The following is a 27,110-nucleotide window of genomic DNA, read 5'->3' as shown; positions in this document are numbered from 1 at the left end:
TTCTACTTGGGGGCATCACTGTCCAAAAGAAACTCCTGGGAACCCTAATACTTTACCCTACCCTGTACACACACCCTTTGTCATGTAGCTGTGGAGTTCCATAAAGACATCATGTATTTCCTGGTGTGATTTTCCAGTTGAATAAGGCAGACAACCGTGTGTCAGCTCTGAGACCAGCCCTACAGAAGTCTTGCCTGTTCCCCCTTGGCTCTTGTTCCTCTACCATCACCAGGCAGGCATGCTGGGGCTGAAGCACTGAGGATGAGAGACGTGGACCAGAGCCTAATCGACCCAGTCTCCCCAGGCAAAAGCCAGCCCACTCCCAGAGCCTCGCCACGATCCCAGACTCATAAGCAATCCACTTATTGTGCTATGCCACAAGATTTTGTGGTTGTTTGTAACGCAGCATCTTGGGGCAAGGCAGGGCACAAGGGTGGCAGGGGGACACAACTGGTAAAAAAGCAGAGCTCCCTCTCTCGGATACCTGCTTCCAGTATTATTTTGAAAGCAATCAGCCCACATCCCTGTCATTGCTCTTGGCGCTACCTTGGTGCTAGGCAGTGTGGAAGGATAATCAGTCAGAATTAACAGAGTTGCCTGGAGATTCATGACAAGGGTGAAGGGAATAAAGTGGAATATGGCTTCCTTTCTGCCTGTGAAGGTTTGCATTTGATGTTGTTACCGAGTCCAAGCTTGCTCTGCTTGTCACATGGTATGCCAATGAATCCAAGAGATGAGGTGCTGGGGCAAGGAAGAGACTTTAATTGGGGAGCTGGCAGCCTGAGAAGATGGCAGGCAAGTGCCTCAAAATAACCATTTTATGGGGTCTGGATGTCAGGTTCTTTCATAGGTCAGAGATGAGGGAAAGTGAGGAAGCAAAGGTAAAAGGCCATTAATCTTGCAAACATCTCCTAGAATGGCAAGTTTCAGGCAGGGGATGTGTTGATTTCTTTCTTCCTGCTATCCACAGGTGGACAGGGTTCTGAACAAAGGCACTTTAACAGTCAGGCAGAGGGGCAGGATCCTCTGAGGCAAACCATTCTGTATGATTATACTAACAAAAGCAACGAAAAGCAAGTCAAAGAAACAGTTCCAACATGGAGTCAGAATTGGCTTCCTCCCTGCAACAATGTCTCCATGCCTAAAGGGGTAGAAATCACTCCTAAGGCCTACTACAGCTGAGGGAGGAGGAAGAAGCCAGGAGAAGAAATCAAACATTCCAGTTGCTCCTTTGACACCCTTAGCCAAACACTGAACTCCCTGCCTACAAGTGGACTTAGCTTTTTATTATTATCATTAAAAATGAACCTGTTCTGGCACTCACAGGAGGGTGGAGGCCATACCATCCATTCTTTGGATGTGTCAGTCCTGGCAATCATCTTGGCCAACTGAACTCCCTCTCCAGAAAATATCAAGCAAGGACAGAGCAGCAGGCTATTTAATCTCTGCTTCCAAAATCACTGTGACAATTAACACTTTTGAGGAAAAAAAAAAACCTCCAAGCAAAACTGGCCTTTCAAGTCAATGGAGCAGTTGCTCTCCCCACAGAGTGTCAGAAACTTTTCCATGAGTCACTTATTCTTTCAAAATGCAAATACCCCTGGGAAAGATGACCTCTTTGGCCTTCACTGGCCAACACTTAGGGAAAGGAAGAATCATTTCAAAACAGCTGAGTAAAAGAAAGGCAATTCATTTGTGTCATTGTTCACTTTCTGTGTTTGCCACTGGACTGTAACCTCCCCGACATCTAGGACCATGTCTATTTTGTTTATCCATCTATTTTCAGGGTTTGAGACCCACAGGAGACACTCAAAATGTTGCAGAAACCACTACTCGAGAAACCAAGCACCACGCTCAGAGAGTTGGAGGTTTATTACGCCGGTGGGCCCAGAGGAGTTAACACTCCAAGCTCTGAGCCCAGAACAAAGGGGTTACCGAGTTTTTATAGACCTACTATAGTGGGCAACAGGAGAAGGCAATGGCACCCCACTCCAGTACTCTTGCCTGGAAAATCCCACGGACAGAGGAGCCTGGTAGGCTGCAGTCCATGGGGTCGCAAAGAGTCGGACACGACTAAGCAGCTTCACTTTTACTTTTCACTTTCATGCATTGGAGAAGGAAATGGCAACCTACTCCAGTGTTCTTGCCTGGAGAATCCCAGGGACGGGGGAGCCTGGTGGGCTGCCGTCTATGGGGTCGCAGAGTCGGACAGGATGGAAGCGACTTAGCAGCAGCACAGTGGGCAACACTAGCTGCTAATAGGCTGGTTTAAACTAAGGGTGCCGGAACAGTGGTCAAGAAGGGGAGGGGGGTGCCTAACCTTTACACGGACAAGCATGATTAAGCAGGTTTGCAGGGGTTGGGCGATTGCAAAGAGCAGAACAAGGGTGAGTGAGATGATAAACTCCAGTTCTTAGTATTGAAAGTCCCCACTTTCTAAGACTACGTGACCTATGTGATCCAGACTTCACAAGGAGTAAGCTGAGCTAGAGACAGAAGGAGCAGGAGGTTATGTAAAATTTTAACTTTTCCTCTTCAAATACGCCTGAGGTGGGACGGGCCGGGGGTAGGGGGACGGAAGAAAAAAAAACATGGGAAGGAAGGAAAAGAGTGAAGGAAATAACTAAGGACACACAGAAAATGGTTCAAAATGCCGAATTAAAATTCTCAGCAGCATCTACCCTTAACTTCACTGGTTAATGACCTCAGGACATTTATGGGGTGCTCACAGTGCCTGAATAGGTCTCGGGATGAGGTGGTCTCTAGAAGACAGAATCTCCATTCCTTACCTTATCCTGGTGTGGTTCTCTGAACTTCTACTCCTGGGGATTCCAATAAAAACAACCCGACAGCCAAGGCTGAGGAAAAGTTTCCCTATGGGGCACTTCACCGTTTTACTGCATTCAAACCCCTCAGCCTTTGGGATGAAACACTCAGAAGACTGAGAATGCCAAAGTGACCGAGAGGAAAACACAACTTTCAGAAAGGCGCTTAGCTTTTTTTCCCAGAAGCCTCTACTAGTTCCGCGGCTTCTCAACCTTTCTTGTGCATGCGAATCACCTGGGGCTCTTGCTAAATATGCTGATTGTGATTCACTAGGTCGGGAGCAAAGTCGGAGCCTCTGCATTTTTAACACGCTCCAGGTGATGCTGATCTGCTGACCCTCGGAGTACACGAGGGACTTGAGGTCTTCACCTCCCAGCCAGGTGTGCGTACACCCAGCCTCGGCTTTCCGGCTCGCTGTCCCGCGCGTCCCTGGCCTTCCGCCGAGAGGGGAGGAGTCGGGGGCGGAGCGGGAGGAGTGGCGCGGCCCCCGCGTGGGTCCTGCCGGAGATCACCTCGGCCCCTTGGCGAGGAAGCCAAGCTGCGGCGGCGCAGGAGGGGGCGGGTTCGGTGAGGGCGCGGCTTCTGCGAGGGGGGCGCACGACGCGCATCCCCCGCGCTCGCTGGGGCTACTGGGGAGCCTCGCGGCAGTCCGGTGCCCCACTTGGCAATCCTCTCCGCGCTGCTTCCTCACGCCCGCCTCCTCTTGTCACCTCCCGTCTCAGCCTCCTCGCTCCATCCCGGCTGCATCCACCGCCATCCGAGCGCCTCAAAGAGCGAGAGGTGGTGCGCGGGACCGCAGGGCGCGCCCTCCAGCGGACCCCGGCTCGGCCTTGGTGGGGGCACGGCCGGCAGCATGGACACCAAGCGCTGCTTTGCCAATCGCTTCGATGACTACCAGGGCAGCCTGCTGGCGGGCCAGTGCGAGGAGGCGGTGGCGCCCTTGGTCACCGCCACCATCGAGCGCATCCTCCAGGAGCTGCCCCCGCTCGGGGGTGGCCCGGAGGGCCGGGGGGCGGCGGCTGCAGCCAGCAGCTGCCAGTGGGGACTGTACGGCGGCGTGGCCGGGGTGGCCTACATGCTCTACCACGTCTCTCAGAGCCCGCTCTTCGCCGGGGCCCGAGAGCGCTACCTGCGCTCGGCAAAGCGCCTCATCGACGCGTGCGCCCGCGCTGAGGAGTGGGGCGAGCCGGACGCCGACACCCGCGCCGCCTTCCTGCTCGGGGGCGCGGGCGTGTACGCCGTGGCCACGCTCGTGTACCACGCCCTGGGCCGGCCCGACTACGTGCAGCCGCTGGGCAAGTTCCGGGCTCTGTGCGCCGTCTGCGCGCCCGTCTCCTTCCTCGAGTGCGGCTCCGACGAGCTATTCGTGGGCCGCGCGGGCTACCTGTGCGCGGCGCTCGTGCTCAAGCAGAAACTCGCCCAGGAGGTAAGAGGCCACCCCGGCCGCAAGGGGGCGCGCGCCTCCCTACCACCCGGCTCCCGGCTCCGGGAGCGGCGTCCCGGCTGTTCTCCGTCTCTCCTTGTTACTCTTTTGACTCTGTGGTTTCTTGAGGCTGTTGAGGTTTACCCCTTGCTTTTGTCCGTCTCCCCCCGCCCCGCCCTCTCCCCACCGCTTTCGGTCTCTCAGTTGGGATTACGCGCCTTTGCTCTTTGTTCGTGTTTTACTGAGGCATGGCATCTCCCCAAATGCCTCTTTGCCCAGGTGTTGCCTGGAGGTCCTTTCAAGTAAGATTTTTTTCATATCCCAAATGAAAGAGATTTCCCTTCCTTTAAACCCTCCTGTCAAAAGCTGAAGTACCCTCGCATGTCAGAGTACTAGAAAGTCATAGAAGTTTGGGGGTGGGCTGATCTATGCTAGTATTGTTTCCATCATTAAGGTAAAGGTAAGTTGCTTCTGCGCCCCCGGGGTCTGTATGTGCTTCCTGTGTTACTTTCTATTCAGTAAATTGCACGGGCGTTATAAAATGCATCTCTGAGGGGAGTGTCCTCTTTTAAATACATAAATGTAGACAGAATTCTACCCTATTGTAATCGAAAGTGCTTTCCCCCCCATTTTAAAATGAATCGCTAGGATTGTCAAGACGACAGCATACTTGACAGGGCAGGTTTTCTTAATAGCTTTCCAGGGGCTCCTTGAAGTGAATTGGATTTCACAACTAATATGTGTTTGTTTGTTTGTTTTTCTGGATTCACTTTGAATACAGCACATGGATATTAGAGAGAGTGCCAGTTTCTGTGGTGTAGGGGAAAAAAATGTCCTCCAAAGGATCATAGTAACTAGAACTGAAAGAGAGGCACTTCATTCATAACCCACTGGAGCCAAATACTGTTTAGGGAGGAAGTGACACATTTAACTTGGCTCCATTTGGGTGAGAGATGCGTTTGAAGAGAAATTAAAGGTACACAGTGTTTTTAAAGTGTAATTAACTTAGATAACCTCTACAGAGGCAGGCTTGATTTTTTTTTTAATTTATAGCAGATGAGGTTAATTCAAGTGAGAAAGATTACTAAAGACTGCGCACTGTGCTAGCAGGGAAGCAAAGGGTTGTGTGACAAAGTTGTCTTGAAATAGTTCACTCTGCTTCGGAGTCACTGTTACCAGCTAGCAGTTTCCCAAGGGCCTTTCCAGTTGTAGAAAACCTCTGAGAAGGCCACCAGGCTATTTACATATCATTTGCATTATATTTGCATCTGCTCCTCAGACCTTGCAGTCTGGTGGCAGGCGGTTTTCAAATTGGTAGGGATTTCTCCCCCTAGTTGTTTTCCTTACACATGCTGCTTTCCGTTTCTATGCGTTTCTCCAGAATGGAATGGCAGAATGGGAGAACCATCAGGTCATGCGCAGGTGGCAACGGATCAGGACTCCTTGCCTGAAGACTGGTGGCCCAGGGCCAGTCTGCAGTGCTGATCCACAAAGACATTTCTTAAGACCTCTCTTGTGCTCTGCTGCCAAACTGGATCTATCTTTTTATACTAATCAAGTTGAGGTGCTCTAGCTCCCAGGAGACAGAACAAGCTCTAAGGCTGTTTTGGGGGTTTTTTTTAAAGCAAAAAAAAAAGCTCTTAACCTGAGCAAATCAGCTAGTATCAGTGGCAGCCTCAGCTGTGGTCATCCAAAAAGTTCAGGCATGAAAGGACAGAGGCTAAGCATGCCAGGCTTGAAGCCCTTTGAGGGGAAAATACAAGTCTTCTGCACCATCCCTACCCCCATGTCCTAGCCTGCATATGGTTTTGCCCTCGGTAGATGATCCATAAACCTTGATTAAATTGAATTGCGAACTTCTGTCATTTCTCTATGAATAATCTGTCATTCTGCCCTGGGCTTCTTTCCCTCCAATGTCACTTATATTCACTTTCCTCTGGCAGTGCCCTCGGTTATCACACAGATCTAACTCCTCCCCACCCTGCTTGACACATCTTTGCCACCTAATAAATAGTTGAATGAGTGAATCACCCTGTACCGGGATTAGTGCTCGCAGCTAGCTTCTCTCACTCCAGCCATTCCATGTACCTCTGAGAAACTAGGCTTCTATAAACACTTTTCGTTATGTCACTACCCTGCTCAACGTCCTGCAATGGCTCCCTATTTCCTTTTTTCCAGTGGCTGCTCATCTCGCAGTTACAGCCAAGATCCTTAAAATGGCTGACAAAACGCCATGTGATCTGACCCCAGCTTACCTACTCTACTTTTTGCTCACTCTGCTTCAACCACAGCGGCCTTCTTGCTGTTTCAGGCATTTATTGTCTCAGGGTGTTTGTACTCGCTGTTCCCTCTGCTTGGAATACTCTCCCCCTATCTCTTTTTATAGTTAGCTCCCTGACCTTGTCTGGGTTATCTCCTCAGTGAGTCCTTCCCTATCCACCCTATTTAAGACTGCCACTTGTCCCCTGACTTAGGCCCTTTTCTTGCTTCATTTAACTTATTTTCTTTACGTCTTCTTCACTTAGAAAGTAGCTCCATAAGAGCAGAGGGTTTCCATTTCATTGATGTACTTAAGCATTAAGATTGTACCTGGTACATATGTGGGTTCTCAACTTTCCTTGTTTTGGTTGTGGTGGAAATATTTTCTATGCTTTGCTTCATCACTCAGTTCTAATAACATCCCATTTACCAGTATTTTCCTTTATGGTGGTACCTTTGGTATTATGTTTAAAATAATCCTTTCCTGTTTCCCTAAGAGCTTAAAAAATCCTTTCCTACCGCCAAGGTATCAGTAAGTATTTGTTGAATGTGTGAATAAATGAACACTACTTTCTTACAAATTTGACCTCAAAGCAAGCTTAACCACTAGACCAGTGTTTGTTAAACTTTAACATTATAGGCATCACCTGCAGATCATGTTAATAAAATACAGATTCTGTTTCAGAAGACCTGGTATTGGGCCTGAGACTCTGCATTTCTGTCAAGGTGCTGCTGACAGTCCAGGGATCACGCTCTGAATAGCAAGGCAATAATACATTACTGCATGGATTTTGGCATTATACCAGCCCCATCTATTAAGATGCTGTTTTGTGAAGCTTGTATATTTATTTATAAAGTTGTAGTTTAGAATACTGATTACTATATCCTACCATACTTTCATTTTAACAACCCACAAGAGGGATTTCTCTCAGGGCTTTGAAACAGGAGGAGTTATGCTCCTCCTGGAAATGAATTGAATCTTTTTAAATCTCCAGGATGAGTTGTATAACTGATCATGTTGCTCACTTTATGTTGACTCCTAGGAAGCATAATGGTCAGAATTGTGGTCCACATAGCTTATATACAATACCGTATCACCTGTATTCTTATATACTAAAATTTACATTCGGTTTATCTGTATTTTTTTTCTTCCTTCATTTACCCTTTTCTGAACTTTCTTCCTTACACCTGATTTTATTGTTTGTATTTGTTTAGAAGATTCAGAGATGGAAAAAAGTGTTTGTATATAGACAGACATACAGACAGAACCACTCTCTCCAGGTAATATATATTTGACTAATTTGGCCTTCCTGGAAATACTCCAGGCAAATAGCTTAGAGCAGGGGTCCCCAACCTCTGGGATCTAATGCCTGATGATCTGAGGTGGAGCTGATGTGATAATAATAAAAATAAAGTGCACAGTAAATGTAATGTGCTTGAATCATCCTGAAGCCATCCCCACCCCCCATCCATGGGAAAATTGTCTTCCAGGAAACTGGTCCCTGGTTCCAAAAAGGTTGGGGACTGCTGCCTTAGAGGGTTTGTTAGGCAGACATCCTTAAGAAATGGAGCACTGAAGTCTTAAGAAATCACACTGTAAAAACTTGCATTGGTCTGTTCTGCTTTCCAGATTGGTGGAAATGTAGCAGGGAAAAGGAAGTGAGAATGGTGGTGGGGTTAAGGGGGAGGCCTGGGTAACCACAGTTAAAATAATAACTTTTGCTCCTGGGTGACCTTGGACAAATAATTTTAACATCTTGGAGCCTGAATTTCCTCACTTGTAAAATGGACAAATGATAGCTTCCTCCTTCGCTTATTCTGTCATTCACTCACTCAGTGAATGTCAGGTTTTTCTGTATGCCTGGAACCTTGCTAGATGCCAGGGTTGAGCAGTGAACAAAAATCAATATAGTTATGTTGTCAGAAGTGCTCGGAAGGAAGTAAACAGGAAGTAAGTGCGGGCGGGGTGGGAGCGGGCGGGGTGTTGCCTGGCATACATTAGCAGGGAAGGATTCTCGGTGGAGGTGACGTCCTGGCTCATCACTGAAGCATGAGAATGAAGCAGCTGCCTTAAAAGCAGGCATTCCAGGCTGAAGGGATGGCAAGGACAAAGCCCCCGAGGCAGGAAACTGCTTGGAGATTTCCAAGAACAGGAAGGTGGTGGCCCGGTTGGAGAAGAGTGAGCAAGGGTTAGAGGGCTAGAGGCCAGGGAGGAGCTGTGAGCAGGGGAAAGGCAGGTCTGGCTGGGCAAAGTTAAGAGTTGGGCATTTGTTTCATTTGGAAATAGGGCAATGTCTTCATCTGATTCACCTTATAAAACAATGATACAGATTGGTTTTCTGTATAGACAGTGGATTGAACAGTATTAAGAAAGGTCACAGGAGGACTTTTTAGAGGGAATCTAAAAACCCCTTTCGTGCCAAGGACTCCTTTGTAAATCTGGTAAAACCTCCAGTACCTCTTTTGAGAAGAATGTTTTTAGATGCAGAAAATAAAACACACAGGATTACAAAGGAAGCCAGTTATCTTAACATTCAGTTACCAAAACCTTTTCAAAACGTGTAATGCACTAGCATATGTGCTGCTTGATTAACACATTCAATGTGGTTTTGCAGTGGGGCCTAAGGAGTATGGTACGTTTGCAACAGTGATGAGGGGCAGTGATATTTCAAGATCTCTTCAACAACTGCAGTGTGACATGACCGTGTCTGTGATTTCTATAGGTGGCAAAGTCATGAGTACTCCTGGTGGTTCGTGGTCTGCATTTGTAATAAAAGGAAATGCCAAGCTGTTTAAATAAGGTTGGAGAAAACAGAGATGTGATTTTCTTTTCTTGGCCAAAGGGGACTGGTCTGGAGGTGGCTGTGATGACTCACCCAAGATAAAGTGCCTAGCATAGTGTTTGGCACAGAGTAGCTGCTTAATGAAATCCATGTTATGCCCCTACTAACAAAAAATCGAAAGTGATTCTGAACATTACATAGACAATTATGCCCAAGGAATCTATCTTCCTGCCATGATTAAAGGAAAAAGCCTTTTGCTAGATTGTTCATTGAGTCCTTAGCTCATTCCTAAGCATGTGGTTGGCAGCTAAATGGGGATGCCCTTAGCTGGATATAATAGAATGTCTGATAGAAAGTGATTTAAATAATGGGAACACTTATGACCTCACTTGACAAGGAGTGTAGAGCTATGTCATTCCAGGATTGGTTAAGCAACTTAGGAAAATCATCAGAATCCAAGCCCTCTCCAACCTTTTTCTCTGCTATTTTGAGTGTGTGAGCTGTGCATACTAAGCTGCTTTAGTCATGTCCAACTCTCTGCGACCCTAATGACAGGCTCCTCTGTCCATGGGATTCTCCAGGCAAGAATACTAGGGTGGGTTGATATGCCCTCCTCCAGGGGATCTTCGTGACCCAGAGATGAAACTGGTGGCTCCTGTGCCTCCTGCATTGCAGACGGATTCTGTACCAATGAGCCACCAGGGAAGCCTTAGTGAACTGTAGCACTCTTCAGGATTGCAAGATAGCTACTGCCTTTCCAAGCATTGTGTTCTCATATAACTGAGGCTGGGTTTTTTTTTTTTCCCTTGAATTTTTTTCTTATCATATGGAACAGTCTGTCCTTAAAGAATTTCCATTCTGCCTCATTTCCCAGCACTGGGTCAGCAACCCAGCACTAACCGCTCCTGGTTTCTGGGGAGGCCAGAAAGGCTAGTATTCTTTATTTCCAGCCTCTTATCAGTGGATGCAGATTCTTTCAAGAAAGGAGGAGGGAATGGCTGTTGGGTGGTTACCAAAGTGACTGCCTTTTGGCTCACTTACCAAGGTCTGTCTCATGACTTCCCACTTCCTTGGCTCTTGTCAATAATATTACAATGAACATGGTGATAAAGATACCTCCTCCAGATCCTGTTTTGATTTTGTTTGGGTAAATACCCAGAAGTGGGAATGCTGGATCATATGTTAGTTCTCTTTTTACTTTTCTGAGGAACATCCATACTGCTGTCGGTAGTTGTTGTACCAATTTATGTTACCACCAACAGTGTAAAGGGTTCTCTTTTCTCTGCGTCCTCGCTAACACTTTTTGATGATAGCCATTTTGAGAGATGTGAGAATATACCTCATTGTGGTTTTGATTTGCATTTCCCTAATGGTCAGTGATACAGAATACCTTTTCATCCAACTGTTGACTGTATTTCATCTTCAGAATGTCTATGCAATTCCTCTGCCTATTTTTAAAAATGAGTTGTTTGCTTTGTATTTTGTATGAGTTCTTTATATATTTTGAATTTTAACCTCTTGCCAAAATGTGGTTTACAGGTATTTTCTCCTACAGTGTAGGTTGCTTTTTCTTTTTGTGAATTGTTTCTTTTGGCTGTGCATAAGCATTTTAGTTTGATGTAGTTCCACTTATTTTTTGCTTTTGTTGCTTGTGGTATTGGTGTTATATCTAGAAAATCATTGCCAAGACCAATGTGAAGGAGCCTTTCCCCTATGCTTTCTTCTAGGAGTTTTACATTTTCAGATCTTGTGTTTAAGTCTTGAATCCATTTCAAGCTAATTTTTGTGAGTTGTGTAAGATAGGGGTCCAGTTTCATTTTTCTGCATGTAGTTATCCAGTTTTCTCAATACTGTTTATTATTGAGAATATTCTTTCCCCATTAAGTATTCTTGGCTCTCATATCAGATGTTAGTTGACCATATATGTAGGACTATATTTATGGGCTCTTGATTCTGTTCCATTGATCTGTTTTTATGTCTGTACCATAATGTTTTGTCTGTTTTTATGTCAGTACCATACTGTTTTGATAATATAACTTTGTAATACAGTTTGAAATCAGGAAGTATGGTGCCTCTAGCTCTGCTCTCTTTCTCAAGATTTATTTGGTTCTTTGGGGTCTTTTTTAGTTCTGTATGAATTTTAGGACTCTTTCTTTCTGAGAAAAATGACATTAAAATTTTGATAGCAATTGCATTGAATCTATAGATACCTTTGAGTAGTGGTGGTGGTTAGTCACTAAGTGGTGTCCAACTCTTGCCATCCCATGGACTGTAGCCTGCCAGGCTTCTCTGTCCATGGGATTTCCCAAGCAAAAACACTGGAGTGGGTTGCCATTTCCTTCTCCAGGGGATCTTCCTGGCCAAGGGATCAAACCTGGGCCTCTTGCACTGCAGGTGGTCTCCTGCATTGTAGGCAGATTCTTTACTGACTGAGCCACCAGGGAAGCCCAGTATGATTACTACAGTCATGTTCTGGTAAAAGACCAATTGTGTCTGATTCTTTGCGATCCATGGACTATAGCCCACCAGGCTCCTCTGTCCATGGAATTCTCCAGGCAAGAACACTGGAGTGGGTTGCCATTCCTTCCTTCAGGGGATCTTCCCAACCCAGGGATCGAACCCGAGTCTCCTGCATTGCAGGCAGATTCTGTGGCCCAGACGGTAAAGCGTCTATCTACAATGCAGGAGACCCGGGTTTGATCCCTGGGTTGGGAAGATCCCTTGGAGAAGGAAATGGCAGCCCACTCCAGTATTCTTGCCTGGAAAATCCCATGGACTGCAGAGCCTGATAGGCTACCGTTCATGGGGTTGTAAAGAGTCGGACACGACTGAGCGACTTCACTTTTCTCTACCATCTGAGCCACCAAGGAAGCCCTTAGTAGTATGAACATCTTAATAATACCAATCCTCTGATCCATGAACACAGAATGTCTTTCCATTTATTTATCTTTAATTTCTTTCATCAAAGCCTTACAGCTTTCAGGGTACAAATTTTTCACCTCCTTTGTTAAACTTACTCTTAAGTATTTTATTTTTGATGCTATTATAGTGGGATTTCTTTATTTTTCAGATAGTTTGTTGTTTTCTTAGCATATAGAATCACAACTGATTTTTGTATGTTGATGCTATAATTGCAACTTTACTGAATTACTAGTTCCATCAATTTTTTGGTAGAGTCTTGAGAATTTTCTGTATGTAAGATTATATCATCTGCAAACAAAGTTTTACTTCTTCCTTTCTGATCTGGACATCTTTTATTTCTTTTTATTGCCTGATTGCTTTGGCTAAAACTTCAGTAGTATGTTGAATAAGAATGAGAGTGGGCAGCCTTGTCTTGTTACTGATCTTAGAGTAAAAGTTTTCAACCTTTTACACTGAGTATGATGTTAGCTGTGGGCTTGTCATATATGGCATTTATTATGTTGAGGTATATCCCTTTTATACCCAATTTGTTCACTTTTTATCATGAAAGGATGTTGAATTTTGTCAAATTCTTTATCTGCATCTATTGAGACAGTCATGATTTTTATCTTTCATTATATTAATGTGAGGGGTTCCCTGGTGACTCAGATGGTAAAGAATCTTCCACAGTGAAGGAGACCTGGGTTCGAACCCTAGGTCAGAAAGATCCCCTGGAGAAGAGAATGGCAACCCACTCTAGTATTCTTGCTGGAGAATTCCCTGGACAGAAGAACCTGGCAGGCTATAGTCCATGGGGTCTCAAAGAGTCGGACAAGACTGACCAACTAACACTTCCACTTCCATATTAATGTGATGTATCACATTTTTAAAGGAAAACATTTGTTTTTTACTCACTCCTTCTGTCACTTATTGAATGGACTATGTGGCATGCAGTGTCCTTTGTACTATGTATACATTTTTATTTTCATTTTTTCAACTGTACTGAGATATAATTGACAAAATTGTAAGATATTTAAGGTGTGCATTGTGGTGGTTTGATGTATGTATACTTTGTAAAAGAATTCTCACCATATAGTTAATTAACACATCCATCACCTCACATATTTGCATATGTTGAACCATCCTTATATCCCAAGGATTAAGTCCTTGGTTATGATTCCATTAGTGTGCTCTTGAATTCAGTTTGCTAGTATTTTGTTAAATTTTTACATTTATCTTCATCAGGAATATTGGCCTATAGTATTCTTTTCTTGTAGTGTCCTTTTCTGACTTTAGTATGAGAGTAATTCTGGCCTCATAAAATGAAATTGGAAGTGGCCCCTCCTCTTCTTTTGGAAGAGTTTGGGAAGGATTGACACTAATTTTTCTTTCGATGTTTGGTAGTATTCTCTAGTGAAACCATCTGGTCCTGGACTTTTCTTTGTTGGGAGATGTTTTGTTAGTAATTCAGTATCCTTACTCATTATTTGTTTGTTTAGATTTCTGTTTCTTCATGATTCAGTCTTGGTAAGTTGCATGTTTTTACGAATTTATCAATTTCTTCTAGGTTGTCCAACTTGTTGGCATATAATTAATTGTTCATAGTAGTCTCTTAAGATATTTTGTATTTCTGTGGTATCATTTTTAATGTCCCCTCTTTAGTTTCTGATTTTGAGTTTTCTTTTTGTCTTAGTCTAGCTAAAGTTAGTCAATTTTGTCATTTCAAAGAACCAATTCTTAATTTCATTGATTCTTTTCTCTTGTATTCCTGTTCTCCATTTCATTTACTTTGGCCCTAATATTTGTTTATAATTTCTTTTCTTCTGCCAACTTTAGGCTTAGTTTTCCTACCCCCCCCTGCCCCCTGGTTCCTGGAGATATAAATGTTAGATTGTTTTGAGAGTTTTTCCCCCCAAGTTTTTCTTTAAAATTATTATTGTCATATAGGGTAAACACAAACAGTAAGAGGATCCAGGAAGATATACAGGCATATTTCAAAGATACTGTGGATTCAGTTCCAAACCACTGGAATGAATTGAATATCTCAATAAAGCAACTCACATGAATATTTTGATTTCCCAGTGCAGATAAGTTACATTTACACTTATACTTTAGTCTGTTAAGTGTGCAATCATTGTGTCTAAAAAAACAAAGTGCACACCTTAATTAAAAAAATACTTTATTGCTAAAAAATGCTAACCCTCTCAGCCTACCATTAGTGAATCATGGTATTAACATCAAAGATCACTGATCACAGACCATCATGACAAATATAATAATAATGAAAAAGTCTGAAATGTTGGGAGAATTACCAAAATGTGACTCAGAGACAGAGTGAACAAATGCTGTTGGAAAAATGACTCTGATTTGCTCGACACAGTGTTGCCACAAACCTTCAATTTGTAAAATAATAAATAAAAATAAAAATGGAATGTCTACGAAGCACAATAAAGCAGAGAGCATAAAACGAGGTATGCTTGTTTTAAAAAGTCTTCTTTGAACATAAAACATTTTCTTTTTAAGAAATATTCTGGTTATGTAAACTACCTGTATTTTTGCCCATTTATGTGATATTCTGTGTGTGTGTTGGAGAAGACAATGGCACCCCACTCCAGTACTCTTGCCTGGAAAATCCCATGGACGGAGGAGCCTGGTAGGCTGCAGTCTATGGGGTCGCTAAGAGTCGGACACGTCTGAGCGACTTCACTTTCACTTTTCCCTTTCATGCACTGGAGAAGGAAATGGCAACCCACTCCAGTATTCTTGCCTGGAGAATCCTAGGGACGGCAGAGCCTGGTGGGCTGCCGTCTATAGGGTTGCACAGAGTCGGACACGACTGAAGCGACTTAGCAGCAGCAGCAGCTGTGTGTGTGTGTCTGTGTGTGTGTATGTGTGTATACACACACACCTTGTTTTCATATGTGCCTTCCCTGGTAGCTGGTAAAGAAAGAATCTGCCTGCAATGCATGAGACCCCAGTTTGATTCCTGGGTCGGGAAGTTCCCCTGGAGAAGGGATAGGCTACCCACTCCAGTATTCTTGTGCTTCCCTGGTGGCTCAGACAGTAAAGAATCCTCCTGCAGTGCGGGAGACCTGGGTCCAATCCCTGGATTGGGAAGATACCCTGGAGGAGGGCATGGCAACCCAATCCAGTATTCTTGCCTGGAGAAATCTCTATGGACAGAGAAGCCTAGTGGGCTATAGTACATGGGGTCTCAAAAAGTCGGACACGATGGAACGACTAAGCACAGCACAGCATAGAGAGGTCTCATTCTTTATACTGGTTTGATTTAATGGCTATACCACAACTTAACCATTATAGACATTAAGTTGATTCAATTTTTTTTTTGCCTTTTTTGCTATCAGAATGAATGCTGTAAAGTATACACAGTAATACATATAATGTACATATATACATATATGACATTTACATGTAATATATACATATATATGTCTGTATATGTATCTTTGCCTTCTGTTACAAGTATATATGTAGGATAAATTTTTAAAACCCAGTTGCTGAGTCGAAGTTTATAGCTGTTTTTCACTCGATAGAGATTATCAAGCTGCTGTCCAGAAAGGTTGCATCAATTTCCATTCCCTCCACAAGCATTCGGGGGTGCCTGCATTTCCACATTATTGTCAATACTTGGTTTCATCAGACTTTTTAATATATGACAGATTGATGGGTTAAAAAAAATGAAGATGGAGATTTCTCGGATAGAAAATGTGTCCCCTTATCTTTTCATTCAATACTCACTGAACAAAATGCATATACAAGATTTCACCCAGTCTGAATCTGAGTGGTCCCTGGTTTGTAAGCAGTGGTGTGTTGTGCATTGCACAAGTAAACCTGGCAGTTTGGCTTGAAATGACAGCAGGTTGGGAAAGCTGGATTTTTGTAAACTGAGTCCAGTTCATAATTGCTCGATTATAGACATAGCAGGAAATGGGGCACTTCCGTGGGCTGTAGCTTGGATCCTTTGTTACTCTTGATCTGGAACCCTGTGATGGCTAAAAGGACATAAGAACTAGCACTACTTGATCACTTAGTGTCTACCCTGTCATGAACCCTTTCCATATATTATGTCATTTAATACCAATACTTATAACTAGGTGCCAGTACTATCTTCCTCCTCCCCAGTGAGGGAACTGAGGCACAGAGAGGCTGTAGGACTTGTTCCAGGTTCCACAGCTAGTCAGCGGTAGAGGTGGGGTTCCATCCAACATAGGCTGGTCGCCAAATCTGTGCTTTCAATGAGCACTCTTCACACTTCAGTGTGCACTCAGATCTCCTGGTGATCCTGTTAAAAATCAGGTTTTGATTCAGCAGATCTGGGGTGAGGCCCAAGATATTGTATCTCAACAAGCTCCCGGATGCTGCTGCTGCTGCTGCTGGTTCATTGAGCAGATTTGAGTAAAAACCTTGAAATCATTAATTTTTTGTCAATTTTATGGGATTGCCTGTCAATAGATTTCACTGATCCCTACCTGCCCTCCCCCCCACCCGCCTGCCACTTCATGATGTTCATCAGTTGACCTTTTTACTGAAAATGACTTCTTCCACAAATGCCAGAATATCAGCTCTCCAATTCGTAGGTGCTGCTGAAGGACTTTTTGCAGGTTTAAGGACTCTGTTAACATCTATGAGTGAACGTGTGGATTTCCTTTTTTTTCTGATAAATGTAATTTTATACTCTATATACAAAGATATTTTCTTTTTTTAGAATTCTTTAAAGGCCCAAATAGACCATGTTGCAGCAGTTTTAAATGATTTCATAATGAGAGACACTTTATCATTCCCACATCAGATTGAAAATATGATGCTCTGATCATTTTTCAGGGCATGAATGGAACCATTCCTGTTTTAGAATCATTCAGTTAAATTTACCAATCTGACGTAAAGCAGTGTTGCCCCAACTCTAAATTAAATGGAAGATGCTTAGATGTTTTGTTTTTTTTCTGATACAATGATTTAACACTCAGAATAAACTTGATTTCCTTAGAGATAACTTATCCCTTTTAATTAATCCACTAATATCCATTCCACTAAAACTAAACTTATTACTTGTAATTATTTGGAGAGCGTGGTTCATAATTTTCTTATTACTGAATAAATAAATTGGGGAAATGTGCATAATAAAAGTTCTTTTAAGTGTTCTGAATTATTTGTTTTGCCAGTAACCTGACCTCCCAGTGTTTCATAAGAAGGTAGTTCTAATGGAACTGCACTGTATTTATGACTTCTGAATGAGAAAATGACAGACTGTATTAATTTCTTATTAATTTGGCTAATTTCCTTTTCGCTGGTTAATGAAAGATGTTTGTCTCTCGACTGGCTCCCACACAATGCACAGTAGATTTCCTCTGTGTAGCAGGGTAAGAGCATCCTTTAATATCCCCATGTGGAGATGATCTCTTGGTAAACTGGTCAGCAGTCCATGATGTGTCCAAATAAGTGTTTCTCTTCAAGATTCACTTTTACTGATTACTCTTTGACCTACATTCACTAATTAAGTACAGTGCCTTGGATGTTGGTTTGAGTCAAAGAAAAACATGTTGTTCTCATGCGTTATTTACATATATCTAAGTACCTCTTATCTTTTCCTAGTTATTTTCTTTATGGATTTAGTTACTAAGGAAACCTACCAAGTTAACAGCCTCATTATTCCTGGGGTGCTAGCCACTTGAACAAATGGAATTTTCAAGAAGTCATTTGATCCATTCTTTCTTTTAGCAAGCTGAACAAAGAAGTGGTTTGTGTAAGGTCACATTTCCTTTTCTGAACAGCTTTACCCATTCAACAACCCAGACAAATGAACGCCTTTGACACATTGAAGTGCGAGCATTGCTACCTGGACCATAAAGAAGCTGGTTCTCAGATGAGAGGCAGTCATACAAGCTTCATGGCTGAGAACATCATCTAAATGAGAGGTGGCAAAACAAATATTGGTCATAGCATTATGTGCAGCTAGCTGTTACTGTGCCCATCTGCTGGCTCCATTGCTTTGCATGGAATGAATTCCTCATGCTCAGTGATGTATTGAAATCTGGTGTCCATGGCAACTGAAGCATCACCAATCCAAAGCAAGCACTGTGGGGACCAGCTGAATCTCCACTCCTACAATGACTTTAGAAGGGAGCCACATCCCTAACAGACTTTACAGCTATCTAAGGCTGAAGAGTTCCAGTGATCCACCAGAAAGGAAGTATTGTTCTCATGCACATTTCAGTAACATAATTTTGCTATTTAACATGTTTCTTCTTTACCTGTGAGGCAAAGAGAATTGCACAAGTTATCATCCATTGCAGCTGTTGAAATAGGTTAGCATCTCAATGAAGGCATTAAAAGATGATGGTTAAGAACAGGGCTTTCAGAGTCCCATAGCCTTGGTGTGTTGAATCGTGGCTCCATCCTGGTTTATGTTAGCCAGGTTACTTTAGCATCTTTAAAGTTTGATTTCCTCATCTGCAAAAGGTAAGGCAAGCACCCCCTTCTTAGGTGTGGTAGGAAGATCCACTGAGAATGTGCGTGTAACACACTTAGCAGAGGGGGTCTGCTAGGCACATAGTAAAGATTCTGTATAAGTCAGTCCTTGTTTTATTAGTATTTTGAATATTGTCATTAATGTGAAGTGAGACCCTCTGTGGACTAAATGATACAGGTGTGTTTCGGGGTTGAGGGGAGAGTTTAGCCCATCTAATAGTCCCTGTGGTGGTATTCAGAGCTGCTATGCCCCTGATCACAACAGCAAAGCTTTGAGATCTTCAAACAGAGGCCATAAAATGCTGGGTGGAAATATTCTTTTCTCTGCCACACAGGAGATTAAGCTGAGCTGCTCAGAGAGATTATGTGTCAAAGTAAATTGAGTGGCTGGTCATCACCCCTGGAACCCGAACCTGTTCAAGTTAGCCTCTGCACTTTGGTTCCTCCAGGAAAAGGGTGTTCTTTTCTCTCTTTGTTAAGTTCAGCCTCTTTGAAGACTTAATCTAGGAATTGGTTTTCCTGTGTCTGATTTGTGCTTCTCAGAGTAAATCACCTAATTGGCTTTATCAGCAGTGATTTGCTATGCAGGTGATGTTGGGATGTTTGTTTTTTTGCTCTCTTCCCCCCAGAATCTGAGGGGGAGATTCAAGGAGCTCTTTCCTGCTCTTAAATCCTCATCTTTGCTTCTAAAGATCATTTGCTTGTATGGCACTAATTCAGAATTTCAGGCAAATTTCAGTAGTTGCCTCTCTGGTGAAGTGACAGTTTCAAATGAGTTTTCCTCAGCAAATGTTCCAGATCATGTACAGTCAGTAGCTTGTCTCAGAAAAAGATTAATACAATTAAGGATTTTTCCAAGTGTTTCTTCAGCTTCTGGGCCCAGAAATTTTGTTTTTCTTGCATTAGTGAACTTTTCTATTTGCATTTCAAGGCAGTATCATATGTATAGACTCACTGTCAGTTTTACAAACTTAAATCTACTCTTCAGCTCCTATTCATACTCATTTATGACGTGATCTTGACATTTATAACTACACTACTCTAATAGTAATGGAGTAGCAAATGGTAGCCCACTCCAGTATTCTTGCCTGGACAGCCCCATGAACAGAGGAGCCTGACAGGCTACAGTCCATGGGGTCACAAAGAGTCAGGTATGACTGAGTAACTGAGCACATACTCTAATAGTAAAGGCATCATTATGATTTCTTCTTATCCCTAATAATTGAGTTGTTGTGTATATCCATTCAGTCATTTCAGTCGCTCAGTCATTTCAGTCGCTCAGTCGTGTCTGACTCTTTGCGACCCCATGGACTGCAGCACGCCAGGCTTCCCTGTCCATCACTGACTCCCGGAGCTTGCTCAAACTCATGTCCATTAATTCGGTGATGCCATCCAACTGTCTTATCCTCTGTCGTCCCATTCTTCTGCCTTCAATCTTTCCCAACATCAGAGTCTTTTCCATTGAGTCAGTTCATCTCATCAGGTGGCCAAAGTATTGGAGTTTCAGCTTCAGCATCAGTCCTTCCAATGAATATTCAGGACTGATTTCCTTTAGGATTGACTGGTTTGATCTCCTTGCAGTCCAAGGGACTCTCAAGAGTCTTCTCCAACACCACAGTCAAAAGCATCAATTCTTCAGCACTCAGCTTTCTTTATGGTCCAACTCTCACATCCATACATGACTACCGGAAAAACCATAGCTTTGATTAGACGGACCTTTGTCAGCAAAGTAATGTCTCTGCTTTTTAATATGCTGTCTAGGTTGGTCATAACTTTTCTTCTAAGGAGCAAGCGTCTTTTAATTTCATGGCTGCAGTCATCATTTGCAGTGATTTTGGAGCCCAAGAAAATAAAGTATATCCATTAGTTCTGCCTAAAATTTCCAATACCCCAACAACTGTCTCTAGGTCTGTGGCCTTTGTCTCCATGGGGGTCCATAATATTTTTCCCAGATCTGTGGCCTTAGGTCAGCGTTTCTCACGCTTGAACGTGTATGAGAATCCCTTGGAGGACTTGTTCCAGCCCCAGAGTTTCTCATTCAATGGATCTGAAGTCAGACCTGACACTTGGCACTGTGAGCAAGTTTCCACTGGTGCTGCTGCTTGTCTGGAGACCACATTTTTAGAACCACTGCCTTATACTATACCCTTAACCTTGGCCAGACATCTCTGAAATGTGGGAACTGGGTGAAGGCCGTACGGTGGTAGTACCACAAACTTACCACCACCACCAGAAAATAACTTGAAAGATAGGGCTGATGCTATGACAGGTACTGTGATGAACATATTATATCCATTTCAGGGGAGAATACTGGGACTTAGGTTCAGGAACTTGCCTGGTATCACACAGTTAGGCAAGTAGTTGAACCCACATCTTCCTGATTAAAGAGCTGCTTCTAGAGATTTAAGTCACATAAGACTTCTGCGTGTTTTTTTTTACTGAAGTATTCATGGCCAAGAGGAGAGAGAGTTGTACCCCAAGACACCTGGAATGAACTCAACTCTCTGAACTTCAAGGTGTTTTTGAAGTTTAACTTAAGAGTGAATAAAAATGGTGGTACAGGAGAGTGCTCTGCATGGATTCTGAAGTTCCAGAAGCCAGTTAGTCTCAGCTTCAACTTTGTCAGTTGCAACTTTGATAGATCCTCTCACAAACCTGAGCAACTCGGTGATACTCTTAGGCTAGGCTCTCCAGAAGTTGCCTGTGAGATGTGGATATACTTCATTCAGGAAGGACTCTCAGAGAAACCAATATAGGAGTAGGGCAAACAGTGAAGGGTGGGAAGCCAAGCAAAGGTGTGATTTTTAGACTGAGTTACAGCTTCCATCTCATTTTTTAAAGAGAACCCCGGAGGGCAGATAACATCTCATAGTTTGTCCTGGCTTGAGTCACACACTCCCACTAGTATTTCACTACTAGATGGAGGTATAATCTTCCCGGTACTTCCAGGCTTCTGGAACTGTAGGGCAAATGTGAAAAACAGAACTTGCTAGATTTAAGGGACCCCCTCCCCAGCAATATTGGATAGAAAAAGAATAAAGAAAAGATTCTAAAGGCTTCTAATAAGAAAAATAAAACTGCTTCCATAAAAGGATTTGCACTGGACTTTCAGTAGCAACTTAAGAAGCTACTGGACAGTGGAGCAAGGCCTCCTAAGTTCACAGAGAAAATTAGCAACTAGAATTCTGTAGCAGCCAAAATTATCAATCAACTGTGAGAGTAGAAAAAAAATCTTTGCCAGTTCTCAAAACACACACACATTTTTTTTCTTTCAAAAGTGTAAGACATAGGTAATCTTGCTTCACAGAATGTGTTTAAAGAACTTACAGGCCAGATGTTCCAAATGAACCAACCACTGTCTGGAACACTGCAGGAGCTGGTAAAACATTTTTGAGGGAGGTACATGGTGTTAGTGGAATGAACTGAGAAATAGGGAAATACGAGATTTCAAAACCTGGAGCTCCAGTGCAGATGAGATCAGAAAACTTCAAGAGTGATGGTAAAGGACAGCCCGGGATGGCAGCTGGGTATCAAGTCTTGAAGGAAGCCTAAGTACTGAAGCAGAGCTACAGCCAGGATGATGCAAAGAAAAAAATAATAGACTGGGTGGATTACCTGATATGCTTGGCTGTATCTAGAGGAGTTAAGCAAGTTTGTTGGAAAATCAAGGTGCGAATTTGGTATGGACAAAATAGCAAACCAAACAATACAGAAAGAAAAGGAAGTTATCTTGCAGGGAGAAGTAGAGGGAGAAAGGAAATAGTAATCATTGAACATCGTTTTGCTTAATGAATATTGATTTAACCTGATACTGTTTTGGTAAAAAAAAAAAAAAAAGATACAATTATCTTGGGTGTTTGGGAAAGGAAACGTGTGGAGAGATTATAAGAGCTAAGTCTTCATCTTCCGTGTTAGGAGATGAATAGATAACACCTTTAATGGTAAAGTCAAGAAATAGCTGTATAAGCATGTCATCTAATATGAAGATGAATAGCTTAAGAAAAAGGCAAAAAAATATTTTCAGCTTTTGCTGTGAATGAGGAGGGGTGGGACAGGAGCTTGCTGTTATTTTAAGGAACTCTTCACTTTTTAAGTTATATACATGTATTGGGTTGACCAGAAAGCTCCTTTGGGTTTTCCCATAATGTGTTATGGAAATGCCTGAACAAACTTTTTGACCAACCCAATATTTCTTTAAAAAATATAAATAGCAAAAACATAAGAGCTATTTTTCTTAATCTCACCTGTGCTTTTTAGCTGTGATTTCACTATATTCTCTTTGTCGTCGTCTTATTCCTGCTTAGTGATTAATGAATGTTCTTAGAGAACATCTATGGAATATTACCTAATGATAGAAATAATGTCATTTATAGACAAATTTTGTCAGCATATTTCCTCATCAAAAATGTGGCTTGATACATTCCTTATATTCTAATAAGTAATACTAAATTAGGATTGAATGACATTTTATTAGTTTGGCCGAATAGCTCTGTGTCATTTAAAATCTTCATATGGTTTAATTTAAATAGTTGTGCCTTTTAAAATAAAGTATTGAGTAAAATAATGAGGATCAGAGCTATATTTATTAAACTTCTACCCAGAAAGGAGGGGAGATTCCAGTTAAAATAATTAAAAGTAAAAAGATAGATGGTTAGAATACAGTGAAGATTGGTGGAATCACGTATATAAAGCAGAATAAAAATATAGGTTCTTTTTTTCATGGCAGTGGCTCTAAGATGCTCCAAGATTCTATAATGCTTCCAAGTCATTGCAACCAGTGGTAACTAATAATTATATAGAACACTAAGTCGACTAACTACTTGTTACATAAGCTGTCTCATTTAATTCTCACAATCTCTCTTCAAGTTAGATATTATTACCACTACATTTTCAAAACAGAAAATAGAAAACATTGCAGAGAGGTTGTAGGATGTAGGGTTGAGAAGCAGGATAATGATAACATTTATTGCCCAAGCAGGATATTTTTGGTAGGAACCAGCCAGTTAAGATTCTAAGACAAGAGAGAGAAACCAAGACTTACCTGTGGGATTTATGATCCCCAATTGATAAGGGATTGAATCTAGTCTAGAATTCAGGTTCTTCTGCAAACTTGTGCTCTTTCTGCTGCCTTGGGCTGGTGGTACCCTTTGTTGTTCAGTTGTTCAGTTGCTCAGTTGTGTCTGACTCTGCAACCCCATGGACCGTGGCACGCAAGGCTTCCCTGTCCTTCACCATCTCCTGGAGTTTGCTCAAACTCATGTCCATAGAGTCGGTGATGCCATCCAACCATCTCATCCTTTTTCGCCCCTTTCTCCTCCTGCCCTCAATCTTTCCCAGCATCAGGGTCTTTTTCAATCAGTCAGCTCTTTGCATCAGGTGAAAGTGAAAAGTGACATATTAGGTGCTCGGTCATATCTGACTCTTTGCAATCCCATGGACGGTACCCTGCCAGGCGCCTCTGTCCTTGAAATTCTCCAGGCAAGAACTCTGGAGTGGGTTGCCATTTCCTTCTCCAGGGGATCTTCCCAACTGAGGGATTGAACCCAGGTCTCCTGCGCTGCAGGCAAATTTTTTATGGCCAAAGTATTGGAGCTTCAGCATCGTCCTTCCAATGAATAGTCAATCCTTTAGGACTGACTGGCTTTGATCTCTTTGCTGTACAAGGGTGGTACCCTTCATGTTAAACGAAATTCCCCATCCCCTAAATATACCAATAAATGTTAACTGATGAATGGCAAATAGTTGTTTCTGTTCATTGAGAGAACCCTCGAGGCAGTGGGTAGAGTGTCTGCATATCCATTCTGGAGTTTCAGGACCGAATCCGTTGCTGACTCTCACCCAAGATGCCACTCAATAGCCTGAAAACTCAAAGAGAGGAAGTGTCTGGAAGGCATTCAGACACAGGTGACAAGTTCCCAAATAAAACATGATAGAAGAAAGAATTGGAGACAAGCATGGACAATTACACATGAGGATGGAAGTGGATGGCCAATTGTGAAAGGAAGGATCCTTAGCAGGAAGTGCCTAACACCACGTTGGTTCCCTGACTTTTTGTTACTTTTCTCACAAGCCTTTTTTCCAATGGATCCCTTTCCTCAGCACTTCTGGCTGCCCTTTTGGGTGTACTGTTCACTGCACATTACATGTTTGTTTCCATCCTACACATTTGCCAGAGAGCCTTGCTTGCAGCAAGACTGCAGCAGCTCTGAGCTCTTCTTCTTCACTCCCTTTTCACTAATACTGATCTGAATAATAGGCAGACCTGGCAAACAGAAGATTCCTAATACATACTCACAGACGAGAGGAAGGGATGCAGATGAACTGTTTTTAATTTCACAAAAGTAAATAATCCCCTTTATTGGAGTCTCAAGAAGGGACAGCCCACATTTTAAAAGGAGCTCCTATCAAAATGTGTTTTAGCTTTTACGGGTCTGACAGCAGAGCTACTTAGGATCTTGGGATGAAATATTTGATGGACAGGTTACTTGGTTGGTCATGAATTCTGTCACATTTTCATTCACCGTCAGCCTCATGACAGCCAGTGGATGGTAAAATTCTACCACTTTTACATTACAAAGTGAAAAATGTGCCCAGCTGATGACAGGTCAAAATGATCCACTTGTGCATTTCTGTGCTGACACACAGAACTCTCTCATTGTTAACATTTAAGAGACCCTTTAGGAAACTCTATGTTTGGACTTGTATAGTATCAGACATCTGAAATGGTTTTTGTTTTTAAAATAATCTGTTACTTTTATATTCATGCAGGTGATAAAGTCTTACGTATGTTTCTCAATCTTTATCTCCGTCTGTTGAAAACTTGCATTCACTTTTGATAAATTTAACCACTGACAGATGTAGATAGTCAGTTGTTAAGAATTCCTTTTTTGTTTGTCTAGAAGGAATTATGCTGTCCTACAAACAAGAACTTAATGTAGAAAACTGCCCCTTTAATTACATATTAAAATACCATTCTTCAAACAACTGTTAAAGTAAATATTTATGAAAAAAAATATGTAGAGGAGTAGAAGAATCAAAGCCAGTTTACAGTAAGTATACTTTTACTACAGCTAAGAAATGAGTACCTTATCACGTCCTTCCTAGAGTGAATAAACAGATATCTGAAGAGATAATTAAATCAGAAATTAGAAGGAAGATGTACCCTCAGAATTTGTCTACAGCACACAATGATTTAATATTTCTTTTCATTTTAGATAGCATGAGCTTTTAATTAGTGGTACACTGTATGGGACAGCTGTTTCTGACTCATACTATTGGATATTGACCAACGTATAACTAATTCCCTATCAGTTTTTTTAGCAGTCAGAGGAAAGCCCCAGTTCTTGGTGCAGGTAACTTCTTAGAGATTCTAACTAAAACTACTGTGTAAATGGCTTTTGACATTTAGCTTTCAAGCTTGAGGTATTTTTTTTTCATCAAGCAAGCTGTGTTCTGCAAACCATTCAGTATCACAGTAATCCAAGTCTGTGTCCCGACCAGTAATGCTGAAAAAGCTGAAGTGGAACGGTTCTGTGAAGACCTACAAGATCTTCTAGAACTAAAACCCAAAAAAGATATCCTTTTCGTTATAGGGGACTGGAATGCAAAAGTAGAAAGTCAAGAAACACCTGGAGTAACAGGCAAATTTGGCCTTGGAGTAAGAATGAAGCAGGGCAAAGGCTAATAGAGTTTGGAAGAGAATGCAGTGGTCATAGCAAACACCCTCTTCCAACAACACAAGAGAAGACTCTACACATGGACATCACCAGATGGTCAACACCGAAATCAGATTGATTATATTCTTTGCAGCCAAAGATGGAGAAGCTCTATACAGTCAGCAAAAACAAGACCAGGAGCTGACTGTGGCTCAGATCAGGAACTCCTTATTGCCAAATTCAGACTTATATTGAAGAAAGTAGGGAAAACCACTAGACCATTCAGGTATGACCTAAATCAAATCCCTTATGATTATGCAGTGGAAGTGACAAATAGATTCAAGGGATTAGATCTAATAGACAGAGTGCCTGATGAACTATGGACAGAGATTCATGACATTGTACAGGAGACAGGGATCAAGACCATCCCCAAGAAAAAGAAATACAAAAAAGCAAAATGGCTGTCTGAGGAGGCCTGACAAATAGCTATGAAAAGAAGAAAACCAAAAAGCAAAGGAGAAAAGGAAAGATATTCCCATCTGAATGCAGAGTTCCAAAGAATAGCAAGGAGAGATAAGAAAGCCTTCCTCAGTGATCAATGCAAAGAAATAGAGGAAAACAATAGAATGGGAAATACTAGAGATCTCTTCATGAAAATTAGAGATACCAAGGGGATATTTCATGCAAAGATGGGCTCAATAAAGGACAGAAATGGTAGGGACCTAACAGAAACAGAAGATATTAAGAAGAGGTGGCAAGAATATACAGGAGAACTCT

General features: G+C 42.4%; 1 protein-coding gene and 2 long non-coding RNA genes across 4 annotated transcripts in view; 2 read left to right on the top strand and 1 right to left on the bottom strand.

The window, feature by feature from the left end:
• The window catches only part of LOC145536744 (uncharacterized), a 142,606-nt gene extending 138,392 nt beyond the window's left edge, over positions 1-4,214 (bottom strand). The window contains exon 1 of the long non-coding RNA XR_014076000.1: positions 2,790-4,214. This is a non-coding gene — a long non-coding RNA (uncharacterized LOC145536744). The remainder of the gene's footprint in view (positions 1-2,789) is intronic.
• The window catches only part of LANCL3 (LanC like family member 3), a 110,327-nt gene continuing 86,321 nt past the window's right edge, over positions 3,105-27,110 (top strand). For both annotated transcript variants that reach the window (XM_081566512.1, XM_081566513.1), the window contains exon 1: positions 3,105-4,252. In XM_081566512.1, the coding sequence (XP_081422638.1) occupies positions 3,680-4,252 (573 nt within the window). In that variant the 5' untranslated portion in view covers positions 3,105-3,679. The remainder of the gene's footprint in view (positions 4,253-27,110) is intronic.
• On the top strand, positions 22,889-26,843 carry LOC145536745 (uncharacterized). Its single transcript, XR_014076001.1, has 2 exons — positions 22,889-23,790; positions 24,038-26,843. It is a non-coding gene; the product is annotated as an uncharacterized LOC145536745 (long non-coding RNA).

The sequence above is a fragment of the Giraffa tippelskirchi genome, chromosome X, assembly GCF_054371585.1.
Source record: "Giraffa tippelskirchi isolate mGirTip1 chromosome X, T2T-mGirTip1v1.2.pri, whole genome shotgun sequence".
Classification (NCBI taxonomy): Eukaryota; Metazoa; Chordata; class Mammalia; order Artiodactyla; family Giraffidae; genus Giraffa; species Giraffa tippelskirchi.
This window is presented reverse-complemented; position numbering and strand designations above follow the sequence as displayed.